The sequence below is a fragment of the Sylvia atricapilla genome, chromosome 1 (genome assembly GCF_009819655.1).
Source record: "Sylvia atricapilla isolate bSylAtr1 chromosome 1, bSylAtr1.pri, whole genome shotgun sequence".
Classification (NCBI taxonomy): domain Eukaryota; kingdom Metazoa; phylum Chordata; class Aves; order Passeriformes; family Sylviidae; genus Sylvia; species Sylvia atricapilla.
This window is the reverse complement of record NC_089140.1, coordinates 143735068-143757401: the sequence shown is the minus strand read 5'-3', so window position 1 is coordinate 143757401 and position 22334 is coordinate 143735068. Positions and strand designations below refer to the sequence as shown.

Here is a 22334-nt window from a genome sequence, read left to right as displayed (position 1 = left end):
TTATTTTTTCACAGACCGTGCAGTGCTATTTATTCCTGGGTTTTTTAAAACAGAAGTAATGGAAAGGCAAAACTTGAGGGCATAGAATAATTGCCATCCTAGAGCATGTGAAAAATTAGCCTCAGTGTCCTACTTTAGCAAGTCAGTTAATTACTGTGTGCTCTATTTCTGCAATAAATGCGAATACACCTCTCCTATTTTATATGAGTGCCGCAGAAAGAAATGTGGACAGCTTCTCATTTTCTGTGAAACTTGGGACTGAAAAATTCAGAAACCTAAGTAATTTGCATGTCCTCAAGGACAGTAGAGAACAAAATAATCATCCGTGTGAGGAGCCTCTGGAGGATGAGGGATGCTGTGCTGGAGATAATAACCTGAACCAGAGCTGCAGGGAAACAGATCGTGCTCCATATGCACCCATTAACGTACAGCAGGCAAAAACTGATGTGTAAAATTTCTTCAAAGAGCAATTAGATGCGTTTAAAAAGAGCTGTATCATGGATTATATTGCTAGTTCAGGGACCAAATAAATCTGATCTGTCAGAAGAGTTTGTTCACTTTTACTAGGCATCAGTGGTGTAATATACTTGAGGATAATTGTCTAGTCTGAGTAATGTGCTATATTCCCTGAAAATTACTCCTATATTCTAAAACTTACTAGGCTTTTATTGGTATGTTATTAGTGTGTATTTTCTTCTTTGACATTAAATCTAATTTTGTGTTCATGATGATTTGTTGATGGTACAATCCTAATTTTCATTTAGAAGAGAGGACCTTTCAAGTTAAATTGCTGAAAAAGGGAGGAATGGGGGTTTGTTTGTCCTACAAAGAAAAAAAAAATCTAGGCTCATGTTCACTAAATTCTGGTATGCTATTTTCCAAACATACTAACTATAATGAGTGTTTAGACAGCTGTATCCTATCTTTGTTTTTCTATTCACAGCCTAGTCCTATAAAAAAGGAAAGATCTCCAAGACCCCAAAGCTTTTGTCACTCCTCAAGCATTTCTCCCCAAGACAAACTGACTCACCCTTCATTTAGCACTCCCAGAGACAAGCAAAGACTCTCCTACGGAGCCTTTTCCAACCAGATCTTTGCTTCTGTAAGCACAGACTCACCCACTTCTCCAACATCTGATGCTCCTCCTCTTCCTCCTAGAAATGCTGGTAAAGGTAAGTCTGTCTGCAAACTACATTTGCAAGCAGTGATTTTCCCACTGTTGTCCTTCCTTGAACCAAGGACATTGCAATGTTTCAAGATACAGGGTGTTCTTCTTAATGATGCATTATTGTGGTACAATGCATGTTCTAAACTTAAAAGACCTGGGAGACACTTTGTAATAGACTCATTCATAACACTGAACATGAAAAGGTGAGGAATAACTAATACTCTACTAAATGAATACACACTAATACTCTGTTAGATGAAAGTCAGTTAATTTGATGAGACTTACAGCTGCAGTGGATTGTGATAGTTTGGCCTAGATATCTCTGATTTTCAAGTTCAGAGGATATATTTATGGAACAAAACTTTGTACTGTATTATAATTTGTGCAGATCTACTGTTTTAGGACAAAGAAATCTTTCCTTTCGTTCCTTTTTACATGTTTAATTTAGAAATTGATAAATTGTGTTTTTATACTAGACTTGTTAGAGAAATCTTTAGTTGGGATGAAGGTTACAGTATAGTTTAATACTTCAGCAGTTATGCTGATGCTCCCTTTTGTTAGCACTACTATAACTTCATTTCTCAACTGGTAATTGACTTTCTGTAGGAAAAATGCAGAGATGCTCTCACCAAAATGTTAAAGAGTGAAAGGGACAGGACAGTGTTGGCATCAGGTGTTTGGTTTTACATGGTTCGGATGCTGTGCTTAAGCCCTACTGATCCATCAGTCTTTTGCATGTACTGGCAACTTTTAAATCGATCCCTTGGCTCTCTCTTTTAAGCAGGTTTGTTTCCCATTACAAGGCAAAGCAATTTTTGCAGGGTTTGTATTTTCATATGAGATTTTGTAATCCATGTTCCCCTGGGTACTCAATTATATTCCATGTAACTTTACTGTGTCGACCTGCTTATTGGTATTATAATATTCTACTTTTTCCTTCCACTCTCCCATCCCTTTTACATGCTCTGTCTCACAATTTGCTATGGTTGGTTCATTGCAAACACAATGTACTGGCTTAGATGTTCACTCATGACTAGGATAACTTATTTTTTTGTCATGAAGTTGCAAAACTTGGAAATTGATCATGCATCCCATTTCCTGAAGAAGGTTAATGAGGTTGTGTCTGGTATCTGTACACACTGCTTAGTATGTTGTCAGTTTTCAAGAGATTTTGATGAACTTTCTTTTTCTCCAGGAAGGGAAATATTTACGTTCATATTTAGTTTTAAGTATGTCATTTGGTTTCTGAAATGTTAGGCATTTTCCTAGCTGTTCCTGGAATTCCCTTCTTGTTCCTAGACCAAGGAATCAACACACCACCAGAGGTACTTGGAAAGACTTGAGGCATTGAATTTTTATATATTTTCATGTCAGACATTGTGCAAAAAAATCCTTATTTATATTGCAATGAAATAGGATTACAATATCACAAAATTGCCTTCTAGTGTAACATTGACTGCTTCATCAGAGTGGAAAATGTCAGATTTACAGAGTAAATCAGAGAGGTTGAATTGAACTGCTGTTACATTACAGTCACTGTGTTTCTCTGCTTCAAACATGCTGAAATTCTACAGTCTGTGAGTGATGCTGGAGTAGAGTTTTGATTGATATCCACTCAACAATACTGTGAAATTTGAAATTTCCATTGTTTACATGCCTGTGTTACAGGAATGATTTGAAACTTAAAAGTTGGGGAAAAAAGTGACAAATGCATAGGACAATTCATCAGTGTGTTGTAGGTGCATCATTTCAGATGCACTTATGATTGATTTTAAACTGTACTGCTCCTTGTTATCTCCTCTCTTCCAGCTCTCAGATTATTTAAAAGAAGATGAAGCAGAGACTCTCCACTTCCATAAGACACTGTTGACACATCTGAATTTTGAAACAGAGTCAGTTTTTTTTGTGTAGGAAAACATAAACCTGTAGTATTTTTCTCCTCTCTTGGAAGAATGGTAATAGAGTATATCCCTTACATAGAAGTTTACACAAGCTTACTTGTCAGATGTGTGGTTTTGTTTAAAATGTTCATTAGAATATCTTGTGTTTAAGATTATATGAAAACATAGTGTTATTTTTTTCACTAAGCTCCCTAAACAGCAAGAGTAACAAAAGCACTGAATCTGTATTTAAATTTAAGCTTATCTTCTATCTGAAAACATAATCTGATCTTTGTCCCTGTGCTGCTCTGAGGCCCTGGCAGATAGCATGGGCCCCTGCTAGGACATGGAGTCTGCAGGGAATGGATAACAGGTGCATCTGCATTTTAGAAGGAGGCAGACAATTTTTAGATTTCATGAGTTTTCATCCTTTGGGACATGCAGATGAAACTGTCTTTCCAAGGCATGCTGTATTTTTAAGAAAACCTGCTCCCTGTAGCCCTCTGTTTCATTGCCCAATGAAGTTCCTGGGTAGCAAAGTTATGTGGTGTTCCTGAGGGGCCACAGTGTCAGGAAACCATCCACTGAACTTGTGCTGGGGAGAGGAGGGAAGTTTAAAGGAGTTTACATAAGGCTCATCACTCTTGCTCATGGTTTTCAGTGGACATGCTGGTTAAAAAAAAGCTTTATAGGTAGAATGGTTGGAGGAGGTGATATGGGAATTTTTTAAATTTCCGCATACATCATCATAACTTGTGTCCAGATTTTCCATTCGATAACTTCTCAAAACATTCTTAAAAATGCTGGAATCTTCGTGTATTTTACTCCACACTGTCTCATTTGTGGATATATCTTACTTGCTGCTATCTCTGCTATAGATTTAGTTAATCCTAACAAAATGAAAAGTACAGAATAAGTGCAGTGGTTGCCTGCTGTGCCTTTTTCAATAGTTTCTCTAAGTTTATTCAGGTTCAACTTGCTTGTGTTCTTAGTCCAGTCTTTAGCCTGTAATATTCTCAAAATCATTTTTTTAATTGCTTTTTTCAGTTTATACATGCATTATGGCTCCAGACATCTAGCAGATCTTCTGCCTATTGTTTTACAAAAGGCTTTCAAAAAACAAACAAAAAAAATCAGTATTTAAGTAGTTGCATGACTTACCAGAGTAGTTAAATAAATTTTTGCACAACGTGCATTGCAAATCCAGTGTGAGGGTAATGTTGGTAACTAGGTTTGGAGGAGGGCTAGGCAGTCTAATCCAGGCTACCTTCACCTTAGCTGAAAGCTAATTGTTTTAGTGGTTCTGCCTGTTTATCCCAGATGAACATGGAGGTCAGAGATAAACTGTGTATTATGAAGTTGTTTGGATCTTCAGCACTTACAAGGTTGCATAGTTTACACTCCATCTCAGCTCTAACATGAGGAACCCAAAGGCACTTTTTCTGTGGTTCCAGTCCATTGCTGCTGCAGACACAGTCACATCATCTGCTCCTTCAGTAGATCAGACTCAATTTCTAACCAAATTAGTTTATTTGAATGTACTAGTAACTTCTAGAAGTTGTCTGACTGCATTGCACACAGGATTAGGAATCTTCTTGAGTTTGCTAAGTTACTTTGAGCATGTATCAACATTGCCCTTGAGATTTAGTGTTTTTTCTGTGGCTGGTGGCCGTGTCAAGGTGCTGCCTGGATGGAAATCATTCACGTCTCTGTGTCTGGGGTGTTGCACTAAACAAACCAAGCGTATTTTACCTTATCTGATGGAAGAATATTTTTGTTCTCCTGGGGTTCAAGTTATCCTTTCATCATATTAACTCCTCTTTGTGCCTTTGCTGTTTAAATCAGCTTTCTGAAATATGACTGGCTGGAGATGTTGGGACAGCAGTAAATAAAATTGGCTGTTTCTACTGGAAATGCCATATCAAAGAATCCTTTGGTCCTATTATTTTCCTGATTGTATCTTACTGTGGCATAGCAGGCATTACATGGTCTCTACTTACTTGCAACTGAAGATCTTAATTTATAGCACAAATGTAATTGTTCTCATTTCCATTTATTCTCGTTTGAGATCATCCTGTTTCTTCTGAATGCTTGCAGGATTCTATACTTCTCTTGCATATATCTGGACACTTTAAAAAAATTTTCTTATAAATATATTGCACATTTTGATTAACTAATGCTACTTATCCCGCTAAGACTTGGTATTTTTTAATACCATAATAGGAAAGGAAGACTAGCTGACGACTGTTGGTTTCATGGGCTATTTCTGAATCAACCCAAAACACAAAATTCTTTAGTGTAACTTTTACTTTCTTCTTTTTAAACTGAACCTTTATTTAAACATTAATTATCTAATGTACTTTAAATGCTTATGTTGAATCATGTGTATTCTAAGCTTTCTTATTCAGAGTGATCATGATAATTTTGTCTTTGATTATGCTCTTCATACTGAAAATATATGATCTGAAGTAAGATAAACTGAAAAGGCTTTTAGTAATATCTATTTAATAAGCCACTCATGAGAAATTTAAAAATAAGGATAGCAACACTTGTTAATGAAAATAGTACTTTTAATATAAGTTACTTTCCTTTGCAGTGTCCGTTCTACCATTGGCTGGAATTCTGGTTTTTTCCCCTGTCTCACTGTGTTTAAAAAAATTACACATGTGATGTTTTTATGCTCTAAACCCACCATTTCTTGTTTGGATGGCAACAGTGCTGCATGGTTTCAGAAGTACACAGATGAATTTTTACTACACTAACTGCACAAACCCTAAAGGACAATGCACTACTAATTGCACACCTTATCCAGTTATTTACCTTAATACAATAATTTTGAGATTATTTGATCTAATTACACATGAAAGCCTGATCTTGGTGACATGAAAAAAGTGATAAAACATGATGACAGTACTGTAAGCATTTGCCTCCCAGTAACTGAGGAAAAGAAAGAAACAAAAACTTCTAGGTCAAGTTTGTTGGGATTTTCTTTCTGGTTTTTGGTGGGGTTTTTTTGCTTGTGTTAGGAAAATGTCCTTTTTGAAATATGAACTTCTCAACTCTGTGAGAAATCATGATTAAGCCATCTTTTGGACAGGAAATGGCTGGCTCAGTTGCTGCCTGGTTAAAATCACAAAATATCTTTAATCTAGTAACTGCTCTGATTACTGCTTAAAGATATTTAGCCAAGCCTTGTGCAATTAGGAATATCACACAGGAATTGTTTTGAGCTGTTGGTTATGCATACACATGTATGTATATATGTGTGTATTTACACAGGCACATGCAGTCACTGAGGTGAGCAGCCCTGGTCCCAGCAAGGGAGGAATTCCTTAGCCAGGGGGACCTCAGGGCAGTGACAAAGTTGCAGGAGCCACAGCAGCTGAGGGGACATGGGCAGGGCCAGGGGCAACAGAGCTGAGTCCAGACGTGTGTAAAGAAACTCTTGGAGAGCACCATGAACAGTGCAAGTGAGCAGGTCATGGTGGGGCAGTTTGGGTGGGAATTTGCATTGAATGGCATGCAGGAAGGGGCTGTAACTCTGCCAGCCTGAGCAGGGACCAATGGTCTGCCACTGAGTTATCAGTGCACATTGAGAGAGCTTTAAACTAGATTTGAAAGAGGAAAGGGACAAAACCAGGCTTGCTCGAGGTAACCCTGGTGACAGCACACCAGTGTTTGAGAGAGTGTGTGTGCCAATAAGGTCCTTTGGGCTGGTTTCTCAGTGCAGTGGGAGACTGACAACAAAGTCATAAGGCATGGAAGGGCTTCTAAACAGTCTTGTAGAAATTAGAGCTTGTGGGTGGTGCAGGCCGCCTGAGGCACAGGGATCAGGAATTATTGGACAAGTGAGGAGCTTGGATCAGCAGAGCTACCACCTTGGACCTCCAGGGGACAGACTTTGGCCTGTTTAGGAGCCTGGCTGACAAGAGTTCCCTGGGAGACAGTCTAGAAGGAGTCCAGGACATTCCTCAAGAAGGAAATCCCAAAGGCACAGGAGCAGAGATGTGGTTTAGGGGAGGACTTGGCAGTGTCCGACTCGATGATCTCAAAGGTCTTTCCCAACCTAAGTGATTTTTTGATACAGTGCATTTTATTATAATTGTACAGTCAGTTCATACATCATAAGGTCTTGTATTATTTCACCAGTTGTTTCCATAAAATGATTTTGATTGAAGAACTTTCACCATGTTTTCTTTATTCAAAGCATGATGTCATTTATACCTCTTTCTGAAATGATGTTTTGAAGTTTTCTTTATTTTGTTTTTATTTGAACCTAAGTTATTTTGTATTTCAGCCATAATCTTGTAATCTTTAGTGTATGACTTTTGTATTCATATTTATTCCTTCTGTGAGTTTAATATAGAAACAAATGCTAGGAGTCTGAAAGTATGGTTTGTAGTACCTTAAACACCTTTACCCCATCAATTTTGTATGCCGTGTGAACTTCTGAAAGCTGTGAAGGGATTTTCTTTAAAACTCCTCAGTAATGTCTGGATATGTATAACTAATGTGAAATGTAAAACATGCCCATATAACGTAATTTTAAGGGGGGTTTCTTAAATTATATTAGTTTATTTTTGTAGAGAAGATTTCTTCCTCTTATTGGCAATTTAAAGTCATAATCTCACTTCATGTTTGAAGCTGAATTTTTGCAATAAGCGCACAATAGTATTTGAGTGCCTTTCCTCCCCTTTTTTCCCTCTCTGAGGCAGTTTTGGGTGGTTTGTGCCCGGTGGGTGCGGGCGCGGTGCAGTGCGCGCAGCCGCCGCCAGGGGTCGCTGGGACACTCCCACTGGAGTGACCGTGGGACAAGCGACAAGGGACAAACGCTGCTCGGACAGCGCGGCTGGGGCTGCCACGGGCTCTAAGAGTAACCTTACTGTTAACACGGATAGGGACTATTCCTGCCTCCTTGCCATTCCTGGTTACCTGCGCCTTACATCACAAATCAAAACAGCTTTTGATTTACTTTTCTGAAAGAAAGAATCAACCCAAAACACAAAATTCTTACAGGACAAAGAACAAAGTTACAGGAGTTTAAGGGATCATCAGTCAAAATTTAGAATGAGAACAGTTGGTCTTGCTTTCAGAAACATCTCAATGCATAGTTTAAGTTATCTTGCTTACTTAAGGTCAAGGAAGAAATTAAAACGAGAAAGGGTGAAAGGATGCAAACTGTGGAACAATCATTAAATGCACTGGCATTTGACTTGTTGTCAATTAATGGTTTTGTGAACTTGAAAGTAAATTGAGAGGAACAATTGCAAAATATATAATTTGATTTACAAAAAGCAACCAATTAATTAAGCCAGGCCCAAAATATCTGCTGGGCTTGAGATTGAGAGATTCTCCTGCACAGCTGAAGGCCTTCCAGGATTGAATTTGGAAGAGAATAGATTGAATTATTGACTCATTAAGGGCAGTTCTATTAAATTTTTCTTTTCTGTTTACAAGAAAGAGGGAGGTTACCTGCTGAAAATATCTGACAAACAGGTTCATGCTTTTAGAATCATTGAAGTTATTTTTGTCAGTGTTAAATATTTTACCTAAGGAATTTCAACAAATATTATTTTTCACTGATTTCAATATTTCTATAATATGTAATAATTTGGGAAGGAGTGCAGGTTTTGGTAATTTCTGGGCTACCTATAGAGAATATTCATAAATATTTTTGAAGAAGGCAGCTTAAATTTGTGTGCTGCATGGTAAGATATACGTCAAGTAACTAAATGAAGGTTTTGTCTCAAATACTGTTCAAATAAGGTAACTTTTAAAAAATAGTCAAGTTTGTTCTACAGTGCTAAAAATAGAATGACACTAGGCTTGAAATTTCAGGTCTTAATAGACTTTGCTTTTAAAGTTTTGTGTCAATTTTCTGCATTTATCCGGACTGATGGTGAAGCTGTCTGATGTGTAAAACTTACTGCAAGTGAAGACTGCAGTGAAGTCATAGTTGTTGGCTGGAATAACAAAAGACAAAACCAACAAACCCACAAACTAACAAAAAATATCCCAACAAATTCCCTGGAGCTGTTCTAGCCTAATGCAGAAAGTGTTAGGAGTCATTTCTGAGGGCAGTGGTGACATGAGCAGTCGTTCCCTTGCTGCTGGTTGTTCCCTGCTCTGCTTCCTTGAGCTTCTGGTTAGAGACGTTTGTCAAGGTCAATGGTGAAGATGATTAGGAAAAACTCTTGTCTTCCCGCTGGGTTATTTTGTCTTTCAAGCTGTATCTGTTCCCATATTGTGTAAAACATGCATTGTGTTGAATAATACTGGTGCCAGCATTCAATCAGAGTGAAATTAAAGGATTTAAGGCTAGAGGTGGCTGCACAGGCTCTTATAAGCAATGCCACCATGAAATATCTAATCTCAGTCCCAGAAAGGACTTCTCTGCTTTTTATTTTATTCATATCATGTACAACAATGTGCATTGCTTTTGAAATGCATAGTTTAATGTATTTGATCTACAGAAAAAAAAATTACAGCAAATCTTCTCAAGCTGAAAATTCTATTTTGAAAGTGAAAGGAAAATTTGTAGGCATATTTATATTTCTTTCCTCCTGCCTTCCAGTTTATTAACAAAATTCGTATGGGATGGTCTGGAGGGCTAAAAAAACCCCCCACATATTAAAGCATATAGAAAGCACTTTCATTCTGGTATAAATTAACAGCAATTTCAATCCCATGTGCTAAATGTTATTTAATTTTAATATTTCATGCTGCCTTTTTTTTTTTTTTTTTTAACAATGCCTAAAATTAGAAATCTTGGCGTGATTAATTGTGTATTTTTTGAACATAAGTACACATGTCATTCTATTGTCAAGTTGCTTATATTCCCACAGCTGAGATGGTTAAAAATGTGGACGTGTTGTTTAATCTAAACAGTGTTTTGGCATGGCTTGTCTTTTTATTTTAGTCTTTTGCTGCACTTCGCTGTGGGTCTGACTGTGAATTTTTCGGTGCTGCTTTGACGTTTATGCACATGTATTTGTAAGAAGGTTGTTTGTTATTTTGCAGGCCCACCTTCAACCCTCCCTCTAAGCACTCAAACCTCTAGTGGCAGCTCCACTCTTTCCAAGAAGAGACCACCTCCCCCACCCCCAGGACACAAAAGAACCCTCTCTGACCCACCAAGCCCACTACCTCATGGACCCCAGAATAAGGGCCCAATTCCTTGGGGTGAGTTTTGAAATGCAAAACAAAAGGGCAGGGGAAAACCTTTATGATGGCTGATACATGATCTTTGGTTTCTTTTTACCTGGTGCTTGCTTTCCAATGATTGCAGCTTGATGTAACGTCAGCTCAGATAAATCAGCAGTTCTGTCTTCTGTCACTCTGCCTTCCAGGCTGCTGCAGCCAAGCCTCACTTGAGAAAGCTGAAAATCCTCCACGCTCCCCTGGGGCCCAATCCAACCTCCTCCACTGCCTCCCTGTCTCTGCCATAGCTGCCCAGGCTCTGCCCTCACCCCGGCCCCTCAGCCACTGCTCTCCTCTGCCTCTGCCCCTCCTGCTGCTGCTGCTGTGCCCAGCTCAGGAACCAGCTGCAGGGATGCAGCTTTGGGGCCCCCAGACCCCACTGTGTCTGTACAGGTCTCACAGCTGCCACAGAAGTCTTTCCTTGGGCTCTGGGCCACGCCTCTCCTGTCAAGTGTTCACACCTTGCTGGTGGGAATGTGTTGTCTTAATATGTATTTGGCTTTTGTGAAGTTGTCTGTACATACACAAAGACTGATAGGTTTGCATCCTGCTACCAGCAGAAAGTTACACAGAAACTGCATTTTAATTTTTTTTTTTAATTTTTTTTTTTTTTTTACCAGGATACCTTTCTGACAGATGCTTTTTGGAAACTATTTTCCAGACTACTCAGATTCTTCCTCTTTTGAATAAACATTGCTCTATGCAGTTCTCTTGGTAGCTATAAATCTCTGTGATTTTAATCTTGGTGTTAGGATTTCCATGAAACTGTAAATTTTTTTAACTGGAATCCAGTGCTTACATAGGTGCATCATCCATAAACTACTTGTACCTTAAGAGAATCCTCTCTCTAGTCTAGTACAAACACACCATTACTATCCTAAAATAAAAAATTGCTAGCCTAAAAGCACCATTTTTTTCAGCAAATTGAGTTAAATGTCATGTAGTCCTCATGTGTGATTTAATCTAGGATTCAATATGAAGAAAAGTATAGAGTCCAATGAAAAGCAAAGACTTTTTCTCAAGCAATAAAAATAATGAATCTTTTCAGTTCTCTACTTCTCAGAGGTCTGGGATATGAAACAAAAATGTTTCCTATCTTCTGGAGTCTAACAGCCCTGTACTTCTTCAGAGGTAACAAAGACATTTTGAAGAGCCTGAACGTTAAATATGAAAAAAATGCCAAATATTTAAGTCCAAAACAGCACCTAAAGTACTGTATGTTAGAATACTGTATAATGTAGCACTAGTAGGATAAAAGGTGTGATAGGACTAGATGCCAAGCAGGTGCAAACTTTTCCTTAAACACCTTAGGCAACAGATAAAGGAAGAAGAAAATATGGGAAAGATGCAGGTGTGCAGTTGAAGAAGCCTGTAGCAGTAAAGTGCCTTGTCAGAGCAGGGCCAAAGTAGATTGCTCTTCCTGTCTCTTCACTGCTTTTTAGGGCAAGCTAAACTTCAGAGGATGGAAGAAGGCCCTTTTCTCTCCATTTTTTTAGCTGAGATCTGTACAAAAACTTGTTTCAAACTCCATTTGGATTTTTAAGCAAGTATTAAATGTTATGTTTATAAAAGAGGGAGTTTCTTGTATCTGCCTTTGTGCTTTTTGCTTAAGGATATTGTCAGATGTTCACTGCTTTTCCTTTCAGAAGCTTTCTTCTGTGTTGTTGTATTTCTTGCTATGTTGAATTTCAGCATTTGTCTTCTAATCTGTGCATTAATTGTAGTTTCAAGCAGAGCAATCCATAGCTTATGTCTAAGCAAACTGAGTTACTATTCAAAGATGTTCTAAAAATGTCATTTAGATTATTTTGTATTTCCATAGCAACCATGAGATATTTTTCCTTCCTTTTTCCATAGGATCTACATGTTTGCTGTTTTACCTTAGTTCCTTTTTTGGACCACTTTTAAACACAAACATATTTTTAGCAAGGCACAGCATGAGCCTTTTCTGCTGTTTCATTTAGACATCAATACTCCAAGAATGGTATTTAGAAAAATGTGTCATTCTTTTGAATGAGAAGTATTTTGTGTTCTTGGATCATTAAATGTCACTTTGCATCTCTTTCAATGACAAAATTTACTAATGCTTGTTGAAGCTGGTTCTGAGATTAAGACATGCTGTAAAAGGAGAGGCAAAGGGAGGGATGAAAGGGCAGTAAACCAAATGAGTTGGTGTCATTATACCTTGAAAATGGTGATTGCTAATGAAGATTGCTAATGAAGTTTTCTGCTGAAGGAGTCCAGAGCACTTGGGTTTGAATTTTGCTGTCTTTTGACAGAATTCTGTATACTCAGGATCTTTTCTTTACCAATGGCTAAAGTGCAGATTATGGGAACATACAAACTTAGTCACTAAATTAGTAAAGGCTATTCTTTACGTAGGATAAAATACCAATCCTTAGAAATTTAATGTTTTGTGAATCACATTCATGGGGGTTTTAAAAAGACGTGCCTCACAGTGCAAAATGCAAACATCTGTGATAAATTTGTCTAATACTGGCCTGCTGTATCTCCTTCTATACAGAGAAAATTGAAACACTATTTCAAAACAAATGCCCTACAGCAATGTCATTCAATCTTCCCTTGCCAGGAGGTGAGAGCTACCAGTGAGTTGTTTTAAAATGTGTTATATGAAAGGTCATCTTGGATTATTTTGGTCCCTCCTGCTTTTTCAGCTGCAAAATTATTAATAAAGAATAAATTTATAAATTTTATTTTAGATATGTTCTATAGAAGATGCAAAGAGTATCACGTGTCATGCTTTGAATTGCAGAACTGCTGATTATATTTCAGTTATCTTAATGATTTAATGTTTTTTAATTGTTGTTTTTTCCACCTCAGGTAATGATTTAGGCCCACCTTCCACTAAGGCTGCAAACAAGTTTGAGGGGATGTCTCAGCAGTCAAGGTAAAATTTGCATATATGAAGGCAAAGATGAAAATTTAAATAAATATAACTAATTTGTAAATTAGAAAAGAAAAGCCTTTCATAGGAAATAAAATCCTAGCTATGTTTCTTCATTAGTTTTCTGCATGCCTTACTAGCATACAAATACTTTGGCTCCAGTGAGCCTCCTACGCTTTGTTCCTCGCTGTCCATGCACAATCCATCCTTTGAGCAGGATGGACAGAGTGGCTTGTACCCGAATCTATCTGCTGCTCCTACAGAAGTGCTCTCCCAGCTGGGGAATGCTGCCTCACACCACAGTCCAGCAGGACAAAAGTTTCATTTTCATGTCTCCTGGCATTTCATTTTATCTGCTCCAGTGTGAGATGTCCTGCCTGTAGCAGCAATGTCACTCTGGGTATAGGCTGACATCAAAGATGGCTCTATAAGAGAGTTCATCTCAGTCTTCCAGTTTAGCTGTTTTCCACTCTGTCAGGCTTTTGTGCTGCCACACAGTCTACAGTACACAAACTGCTTTAACTCGTAGTTCATCAGCTCTGCCCATTACAAGTGTCTTTTTCGATAGCTGGAGCAGTAAGGACAGCCATACATTGCTGTCACTTAGAGTTTGCTACTCTTCTATCTGTGCTGTGTTTCCAAAGTCCTGAGGTTCAGAGCATGGTAATTCCAATAAGTACCTGCCTCAGGCACACAGCCTTGCATGACCACAAATGCGTGGGATGGGCTGGGACTGGGGATGGATGTGTAACCTCAGACAGGGCACAGCAGAAGATGTGTAGGAAGAGTTTCTGGACACCCCCAGACTGCGATCTGCCTTGTCAGGACAGGCAGGGACCTGTTGGTGGTAGCACAGCTGGCTTCCCACGTTTGCTGAATCCATCCAGCTGGCATTGGGCATTCAGAAAAAAAGTGGTAGTGTTCCATAGCACAGAGAGCTGCGTCCATCCTGGATTCTTGTCAAACAAGGGTAAAAGTGTGGTCCTTGTACTCCATGGCATTAGAGAGAGGCTGAGGTAGGAGCTGGGCTTTGATGATCTTGGTGGCCCCCTTCCAATTCAGGATATTCTGTGATTTTGTGATTTATTGAATCAAGATTGAGCTTGGCTGTTCTTTCAGTTTCATGTCATGACGTATTTTTGCTATTTAAAAACCAGCTAGAAATTAAAATTGTTTCATCATTCTCGTTTGAAATGCTGGCTGCAGAGACAAGCAATACCAGAATCAAGGCAGTTAATGCAGAAGAGTCTCTGCTCTGTTGAACATACACTGGCAGCTTTCTCACTCATTTTTCTTTTTTTTCTTGTTTTTTGAGTCATTATTTTGAGCTGATAGTGATTTTTATGTATTGTTAGATTTTTCTGCTTTATATCAATTTGCTTTCTTCTCTTCTTCCACATTCCTTTTCTATGAAAGTGACTTAGGTGTGGTTTTAGAGGAAAAACTTTGATGGGAATAGCTAACGTAGGTGTAATATGGGTTGACAGAGTAAAGCATGTTGTTTTCCCATAATCATCAGTGTTTCCTGCTAGTAGCAGAGACTACTCTCCTCCTGCAGCAGAGTGTGTGTGTGATACAATATCATACATGTGCAGGAGGCTATAAGGCTTAGGCTCAGTCCTGGAAAACTTCACTGACATAAAGCATGGATTATGTTTTGTATGTTTCAGTATGATTATTTTGAAGAACAAATTTTTCTTAAGCCTCAAGATCTGCCCACAGAGTTGGTCTTTCAGCTTTGCCTGTTTTCAGAGTACATTTTGCATGTACCATAGCTCATAGAATATATCTGCCCCATAGCATTGAAGCTGTGTAGAATTTGTATGTCTCTTTCTCTGAACAAAAACCCCCAGTTAATTCTTAACAATGTTTTGAGTTTGGGGATTTATCCACAGACAGAGCGTTTGTGCAAAAGGGGCAAAATAAATGTAGATTTTTTCGAGGGATTTTTTTTATTTATGTATGTGTAAAGGGGGAAAATGAGAAATAAGTATATTTTATAACACTTGTGAATGCTAATAATTCTCATCTGTTGATTTAGCACTGGGTCTGCAAAGACTGCACTTGGCCCTAGAGTTCTTCCCAAACTACCTCAGAAAGGTAAGAGATCTCTTTGTGGCTATTCTCATAGTGGCACCTTTTAAATGTGGGTGAAAGTAAATAATTGTTTTAAATATATGTATCTCTTCAGCAGAAATTTTATTTCTAAAATGCAAGAAACCATGAAAGCTACACAAAACTAAAAGGATTTTGGAAGATGGGGAAGGCTTTTATTAGACTGAAAAAGATACATCTAGGGAGGAAAAAACTAAATCATGAACTAACTGAAGCCAGAAGGGACCTCAGGAGGTCTTGTGGTCCAGCCCAGCACTTGGAGCAGGGCCAGCTTTCTGCCATGAGAGCAAGTTGCTCAAGGCCATGTCCAATCACATTTTGAGTATCTCCATGGATAACTTCTCTGGGCTTCTGTTTCTATCCTAGACCATTCTCACTGGTATTTTTTTATTCCCTGACATCTCCAAGTCCAATTTCTTGATAGCTTGGAGCAAACTGTATCAGTTCTGGCAGTCAGGCTTGTGTCAGTGCAACTACTTTGGAAAGAATCAGCTAGTGTTACATGCTCATTTATATATCAGTGACAAGCTCACTGAGACCATCATCCCAGGGAGCACCTTTATTTTAGAAATGTTCTTTTGTCATCTCTTTAAACTCACACAGCAGATTTTATTTAGTCTATTTGAGTTGTTGCAGCAGTTGACTCTAAAGTAGAAAGTGGAACTAACTTCAGACTATTCTGTCTGAATACAGAATCCATCAAAAATATGTTACATCTGTATGAGTGGATGATCACAATAGAGTCTGAAGATCAGGAATTAAATTGCTGCTTGTCCAAACTTTTGAAGCCAGATGCCTGAAACTGAGAGTGCAAATAATTTTTAAGAGAAAAAGCAAATGTAAATTTTTACCTTTATTAAATTACAATTATTCTGACATGTTGGCTTTTGAAAGAGACTGCAATGATGCACTAGGGTGGCATTGTGAAGGAAGTCAACACTTCCTTGATATAAAATGATTTAGGTGAAAATTTAAGAAGGGCCAAATCAAAGCAGTTTGATAAGGGCTGTTCTCAGGGTTTTTTCATATAATTTGCTTACATCTCATGCCCATGTGGATGATCAGTGTGTTCACATTTGCTGCAAGATAAGTCTAGAACACAAAGCCAGATACAGGGATCAACAAAGACATTTTTTAAAAGATGAGACATCTGAGAGTAATTATACAGTTTCTTTCATGCAAACTATGCAAATGTGTTTGATTTGGGGTATTTTGTTGGTTTTGGGGGAGTTTTGTTGGTTTTTTGTTGGAGTTGTTTTTCTTTGGGTTTTTTGTGGGGTTTTTTTGTTGTTGTTGTTGCTGTTGTTGTTGTTGGTTTGGGTATTTTTTTAAATATAAGTAAACATAAATGTGTCATGAAAAAATTATTGAAGTGGGTGATATCCAAAGAGAGTGTTGTTGCTTTCATAGTCAAATGTCAGGCCACTTTTTCGGCTGGTACATTATGTTACTAAAGCAGTGCTGAATGCAATAGGAAATTGTTCATTCTAGTCAAGATGTGTTGCTTTCATCACAGGTTGTAAATGTTTTCTGTCTTGACCCCCTTCATCTGTTTTAACAGTAGGGTTATTTGATTTAGGAGGTTGTGGGTTGGGGTTCTTTTGTATGTACTAATGGTTTTGTTTATGAGGTAGATTTCAGTTGAGTTTTCTTAGGGAGCTTAGCAGTAAAATCAATAGATGACACTGAGAAAAAGAACTGTCTGAAATCTGCTTTCAATTTCCTTCCATCAAATCTGCAAAATACACATTTTAAACCTTTTCATCTTTAGGAAGTTGTAAATATATACAATAATTCGTTTTTTCTTAGTTTTAGGGTGAATTCCTATCATATAGTATGTTCTATACACAGCATAGATAGATATATGTGCTCACTCTCTCTCTTCTGAGAGATTTTACAGGTACTAATCCTGAGAGTCAAGTGGGGTTTTTTTTATGGAATTCAACTGTATATGTGAAAAATGATCATTAAAAAAAGAATTTGTTACCATGCCAATTGGTCTATAGGTGGCTTTGCAAAGTCTTTTATTATATTTCATACTTTTCGGTTTAGGTCCAAAAAGCGATCACTTTATCTCACTTTAAGTAAATACTCTATGAATTGACATGTTATATCTGATGGAATAAGCACTGCTGGCCTCCAGGAGGAGCAATTAAATGATACCTCAGTGAACAAGGGTTATGTAAAGTTGTATTATCTTGCTTTTGTCATAGCCTAGGAGGATTTATGGGCAGTTATGGGACTCAGTGACTGTGTGGTCATTTACACAATTGCAGTTTTGATATATGCCTAACTTGTTTAATATTAAAATATCAAGATTGTGAAAAACATTATTTTGCTTTTTTGTTTTAGTGGCACTAAGAAAAATAGAAACCAGTCATCATCTTTCAATAGATAAATCCCATCAGCACATGGAAATGTTTCAGAAGCCCTCACTGTCCATCGATATACCACAGAAACCACAGCCTGGAGACTTGCCCCCAAAGCCTCTGCCTCTGGAATTAACTCAGAAACCTCAAGTGGGAGATTTACCCCCAAAGCCTGGAGAACTACCCCCAAAGCCTCAGCTAGGGGACTTGCCACCAAAACCACAGCTTGGAGACTTACCTCCAAAGCCACAAATGAAGGACCTTCCTCCAAAACCTCAGCTAGGAGAGCTGTTGGCTAAAACTCAAGGTGGAGAAGCAACATCGAAGCTTCAGCCCTCAGAGGCAAATCAAAAATCTCACTCCACAGATCTTTCTCCAAACATGCAATCCAGAGACACCGTCCAAAGGCAAGCATCTGAAGAGTCTAATGACATAACACACACCCTGCCAGAAACCCCTGTGCCACTTCCCAGGAAAATAAATATGGTAGGTGTTACATCAACTCCTTGGAAGTATCCATGGAAGGCTTTGAAGTTATTGTAGGAGTTTCTGTACACCCTTGAGCTATCCACTCAAGGCAACATAAAGCTATGGGCTGGGGTAGGGAATGAGGGGCTCCTTTTGTGCCTCAAAGCAACTTCAGCAAATGTTGGGGGTGTTCAAGGCCTCCTGCATTCTCAACCAAACACTTGCAACATAAAACAATAACCTTGGGAGCATGACAGTGTATTTTGATTTATTGGGATTTATGTATTTTATTATATCTATGCCAATCACAATTCTGAACGAATTGATGGTTTTCTCTATTGCCTTTGGTCGCAGGTCTGTGTACCTTAGATTGCTAGAATATTTATATATTTGACTTTGTAAGCTTTAAGAAGGGATGTTAGCACCTGTTGTCAGTAGATGCAAAATTTAAAGTAAAGTCAACTGTGACAAAATAGCAAATATCCCTGTTGTGAGTATTTAATGTTGATATACTTAGTGGTTGAGATATAGGTTCAGATGTATTGATGAAGTGACAAAATGGACATTGCTGCATGGTGTGTAGCAGTAGATCTGGAACTTTAACTTGATTCTGACCCCCAGTTTATCTTGCTGTTCATCTTTCTAACCAGTACAATTTCCAACAGAGGATTCTTAATGCATATGTAGGTTGAGATAGCTATGAAATTCCAGAGCTCTCTTGAGATTTTCATCATGAAGAATACATCAAAAAGGAGATGGCTTTGTTTGTCAGATTGGCCATGCAAAGCACTTACGCAAAAAGGAAATAAGACTTCATTCTAGTGAAACAGTGAAAGCAGAGTGTGAGTTTCTGTCTTGTGCTTGTCTGAGGAAGAGCCCTGTGGAGCCATCATTCTGCTTGGCTTCTGGCATGGACTTGCCTGTAAGCTCCTGTCTGAGCCAAGGACAACAGAGTTATTGCTTTGCCTTCCTGAGTATTCTGGAATTTAAATATTACAGGGATCTGATCAAAAAGTGTTTGTTTACTTATGTACTTTTAAATATAAGCAGGCAAATGATGCTGGTCATTCTCAGTTACTTTCCACTTTATTAAAGAAGAAAAGAAAGCAAATATTGGATTACCTGTTTAGTTAGGTTACTTTTAGCTTTTTTAACTGTCACCCTACTGTATACAGAAGAATTTTGAGGAAAGGTTCTTTCTTCTCTATACTCAGCCATTTTCACATGTCCAGTGAATTAAATAGTTCCGCTGTTGTGCAGTAATCAAAGCTATTCTGTGTCTTCCCAGTATATATCTATATCTAAATATGTATCGACAAGTTTTTACACATCTTTGCATGCACACTTGTATCTCTTGTGTTCATTGCAACCTTTTTTGCTTGAGTGATAATGTGCAAGAATTCCTCTGAAATGTATCTTGCCTTCATTTTCATCCTCTGGCTGTATCCTCTGCACAAAGCTGGTGAAAAGCTTCATCCCAGTGAGCAGTGACACCCACGACAGCAGCCACTGGGCTTGACTATTTAGCCACTAAAGAGAGAAGCATAGGGTTTTTTTTTTATTGGTAGTTTCAGAAAATTAATTGTTCAGAAATATAATCAAAATTCCAGTGCCGATTATTTACAAGGATTTGAAAGGATATTTTTAGAGAAACAACACTTGCACTGAGTGCTCCTGAAATCACACTGAGCACTTAAGCATTCTTTTGTGTGTGTGTGTGGTAGTTTCTATAAAGGAGACAAAATACTCATTTTTAAAGAAAAAAAAGTTAAATGTAAATAATAGCATGGTTGGATTATTAATGATCACAGCATCTCATTACTGTTCAGTTTTAAGCATAAAATCTCTTGTTAATAAGCACTGTTGGGTACAGGGAGTTGGTAGTGGGTATTTGTTTTTTGGTGCCAGATTACATTTCCTGGAATTGCTTCCTTTTCTTTACACATCAATGCCACAAACTGTTCTGGAACATGAATGAAATATGTTCTGGAACATGTTTTCTCTACATATCCATCCTTTTTTATACCTTCCTATGATTAAATACACCTTGAACTTAAATGCTTCTTTTTGCTGCTCTCCATGAAAGGAATAAAATGTTAAAATCTGATGGAACCAGAATAATTCCCATAATTTCTCATCTGCTCTTACAAGCTGAGTTCCATACACTTTTCTAAGTTTAGAGGAATGTAAATTCCTTTATTCTTTTTATTGAACAAGACAATTTTTACCTTTTAGTAGTAGTTACTTCCCTTCATCACTGGAGGATTGATTGGGAGGGAGCACTTTTGCTTTATGAAGGTTCTCTGGAGCTGACAGCTGGAACTGTCCCCAAACACCCATTCCTCTTGAATTCCAGTCCCTAGTGCTAGATGAGATTTTGTTTAAATTATATGAAGTTATTTTTTAAGAAAAGAGGAAGCATTCTTTGAAGTGACTTCTCACTGCAGCAAACCTTTGCTGTGGAAAAAAAACCCTTGATCTTGTATGATCTTCAGGTATTTCTCTTAATTTGTCTTGAGTATAGGGTTTTCTATAGTTTTATGTTGTGTTAACTGCTTTCTTCCTTAAATCCCCCTGTAATTGTTATTTTTCTGTACCTTGAGTTTAGTGTGAATGCTTTTTTCAGTGTATCTGTTCTGCTGTTGAGCTGCAGAGATTGATTTTTTTTTTTTTTTTGCCAAAACATGGAGGAATTTCAAGTGGGTAGGTAACAGCAAAGAAAAGACTCCCTAGGAAATTTCCTCTGTGAAGTTAGTTTTGGCTCAAATTCCTCTAAACCTGCTGGCTTCTCCCTTCATAGCCCTTCTGCTTCTCATCTCCTTCTGCTCTTCTTGGGTTTTGCATTCTTGTTATCTGATTACTTCTGTTAAAAGAAGTAACTGTAGGTTTTGAAGAGGTGTGGGTATGAAAATACAGGAATATAAAGTAGCAAGAGTGTTTTGCTGTGCATATTTCTAACTTACTCTATTTGGAAATCATTTAAGTCATCTTCACTGCCATAAGAAGCATATGTTTAGGGAGGAGTCCATGGCTGAGGCTCTTTTCATATGAATTAGCAGTATGCAGCAAAGTATGACCTAGAAAATACTTGGACTCAGAATGGTGGAGCTGTGAGAATAGCTAGTGTGAATTATCATCTGAAAATAGTACTGCCATCTGATATTAAGGTAATTTTAGTAAGAAATTGCTAACATTTGGATGGAAAAGTCGCTAAAAAATAATTTCCAGTCCTGTAAGCAGATTTGAAATCAAAGAATACTGTGTTTTTGCACTAGATCCAAAACCAAAACTGTAAGGAATACTGGGATTTCAATGCAGCATTTTCCTCAGTCCTTACCTCTCTTGGAGCATTCAGAGGAGACTGGATTTAATTTTCTGTTCAGGGTGGGTTTTTTGATGAAGTATGTATTAAAGGAGAAAGAGGATGTTTGCAGACTAGAACAATGTAAAGACATTATTTATACTTTGTTCACCAGAGGAACCAGAGGTTACTTAAGCCCTCTTAAGGGCTACATGTTAAGCACTACATATTACATTCTGCTGGCAGTTCTGAATCTCAAGAGGAAAAAACAAAAAAAAAACCCAACCAACCAACCAAAAAAACAAACAAACAAAAAACCAAACAAACAAAAAAACCACCAACAACAACAAAAAAAATCACCCCATTTTTAATATTCTTGTTGAAGCAGTTTTTGGATTTCTGTATTCCCAATTGCAGGGAAAGTAATTGATAATGTTCATTTTCTTGTAAAATAAAACACGACTAAAAGGCAGAATTTATATCATACATATCTTTTTTCTTTGTTTCTCATGTCCTTCATCTCAAACTTCATTCTGTTTTTAGGGAAAAAACAAAGTTAGGCGAGTGAAGACCATTTATGACTGTCAGGCAGATAATGATGATGAACTCACATTTGTTGAAGGAGAAGTAATTATTGTAACTGGTGAAGAGGACCAAGAGTGGTGGGTATGTATCTTTCCCTTTTACAGTTCCAGTAAGTTCTTTATGACTTTTGTAGGAAAGTCTCTTTTTCCAAATGTGGAGGCTTTCTCTTTATTTTTGGTTGTAGGTGATGGGCTCTCTTTTTGTTTTGCATTGATTTTTGTTTGGTTTCTTTTTGCCTGAACTAACAGCCAGCCCTTAAACCTCTATTCGAGAAAACCCTTTTATCTGAGAGAGTCTATTAGAACCAGCCCCACCAGGTTTAGCTTTATTGCTGGCTTATACA

The 22334-nt window shown here is 37.8% G+C and overlaps 1 protein-coding gene across 3 annotated transcripts in view; it reads left to right on the top strand.

Moving 5' to 3' along the window:
• The window catches only part of ASAP1 (ArfGAP with SH3 domain, ankyrin repeat and PH domain 1), a 145639-nt gene that overhangs the window by 118725 nt on the left and 4580 nt on the right, over positions 1-22334 (top strand). For 2 of the 3 annotated variants that reach the window (XM_066336140.1, XM_066336149.1), the window contains 6 exons: positions 944-1172; positions 10069-10230; positions 13090-13156; positions 15195-15253; positions 17621-18123; positions 21950-22072. In XM_066336140.1, the coding sequence (XP_066192237.1) occupies positions 944-1172; positions 10069-10230; positions 13090-13156; positions 15195-15253; positions 17621-18123; positions 21950-22072 (1143 nt within the window). The remainder of the gene's footprint in view (positions 1-943; positions 1173-10068; positions 10231-13089; positions 13157-15194; positions 15254-17620; positions 18124-21949; positions 22073-22334) is intronic. The other variant, XM_066336157.1, reaches the window with a different exon arrangement.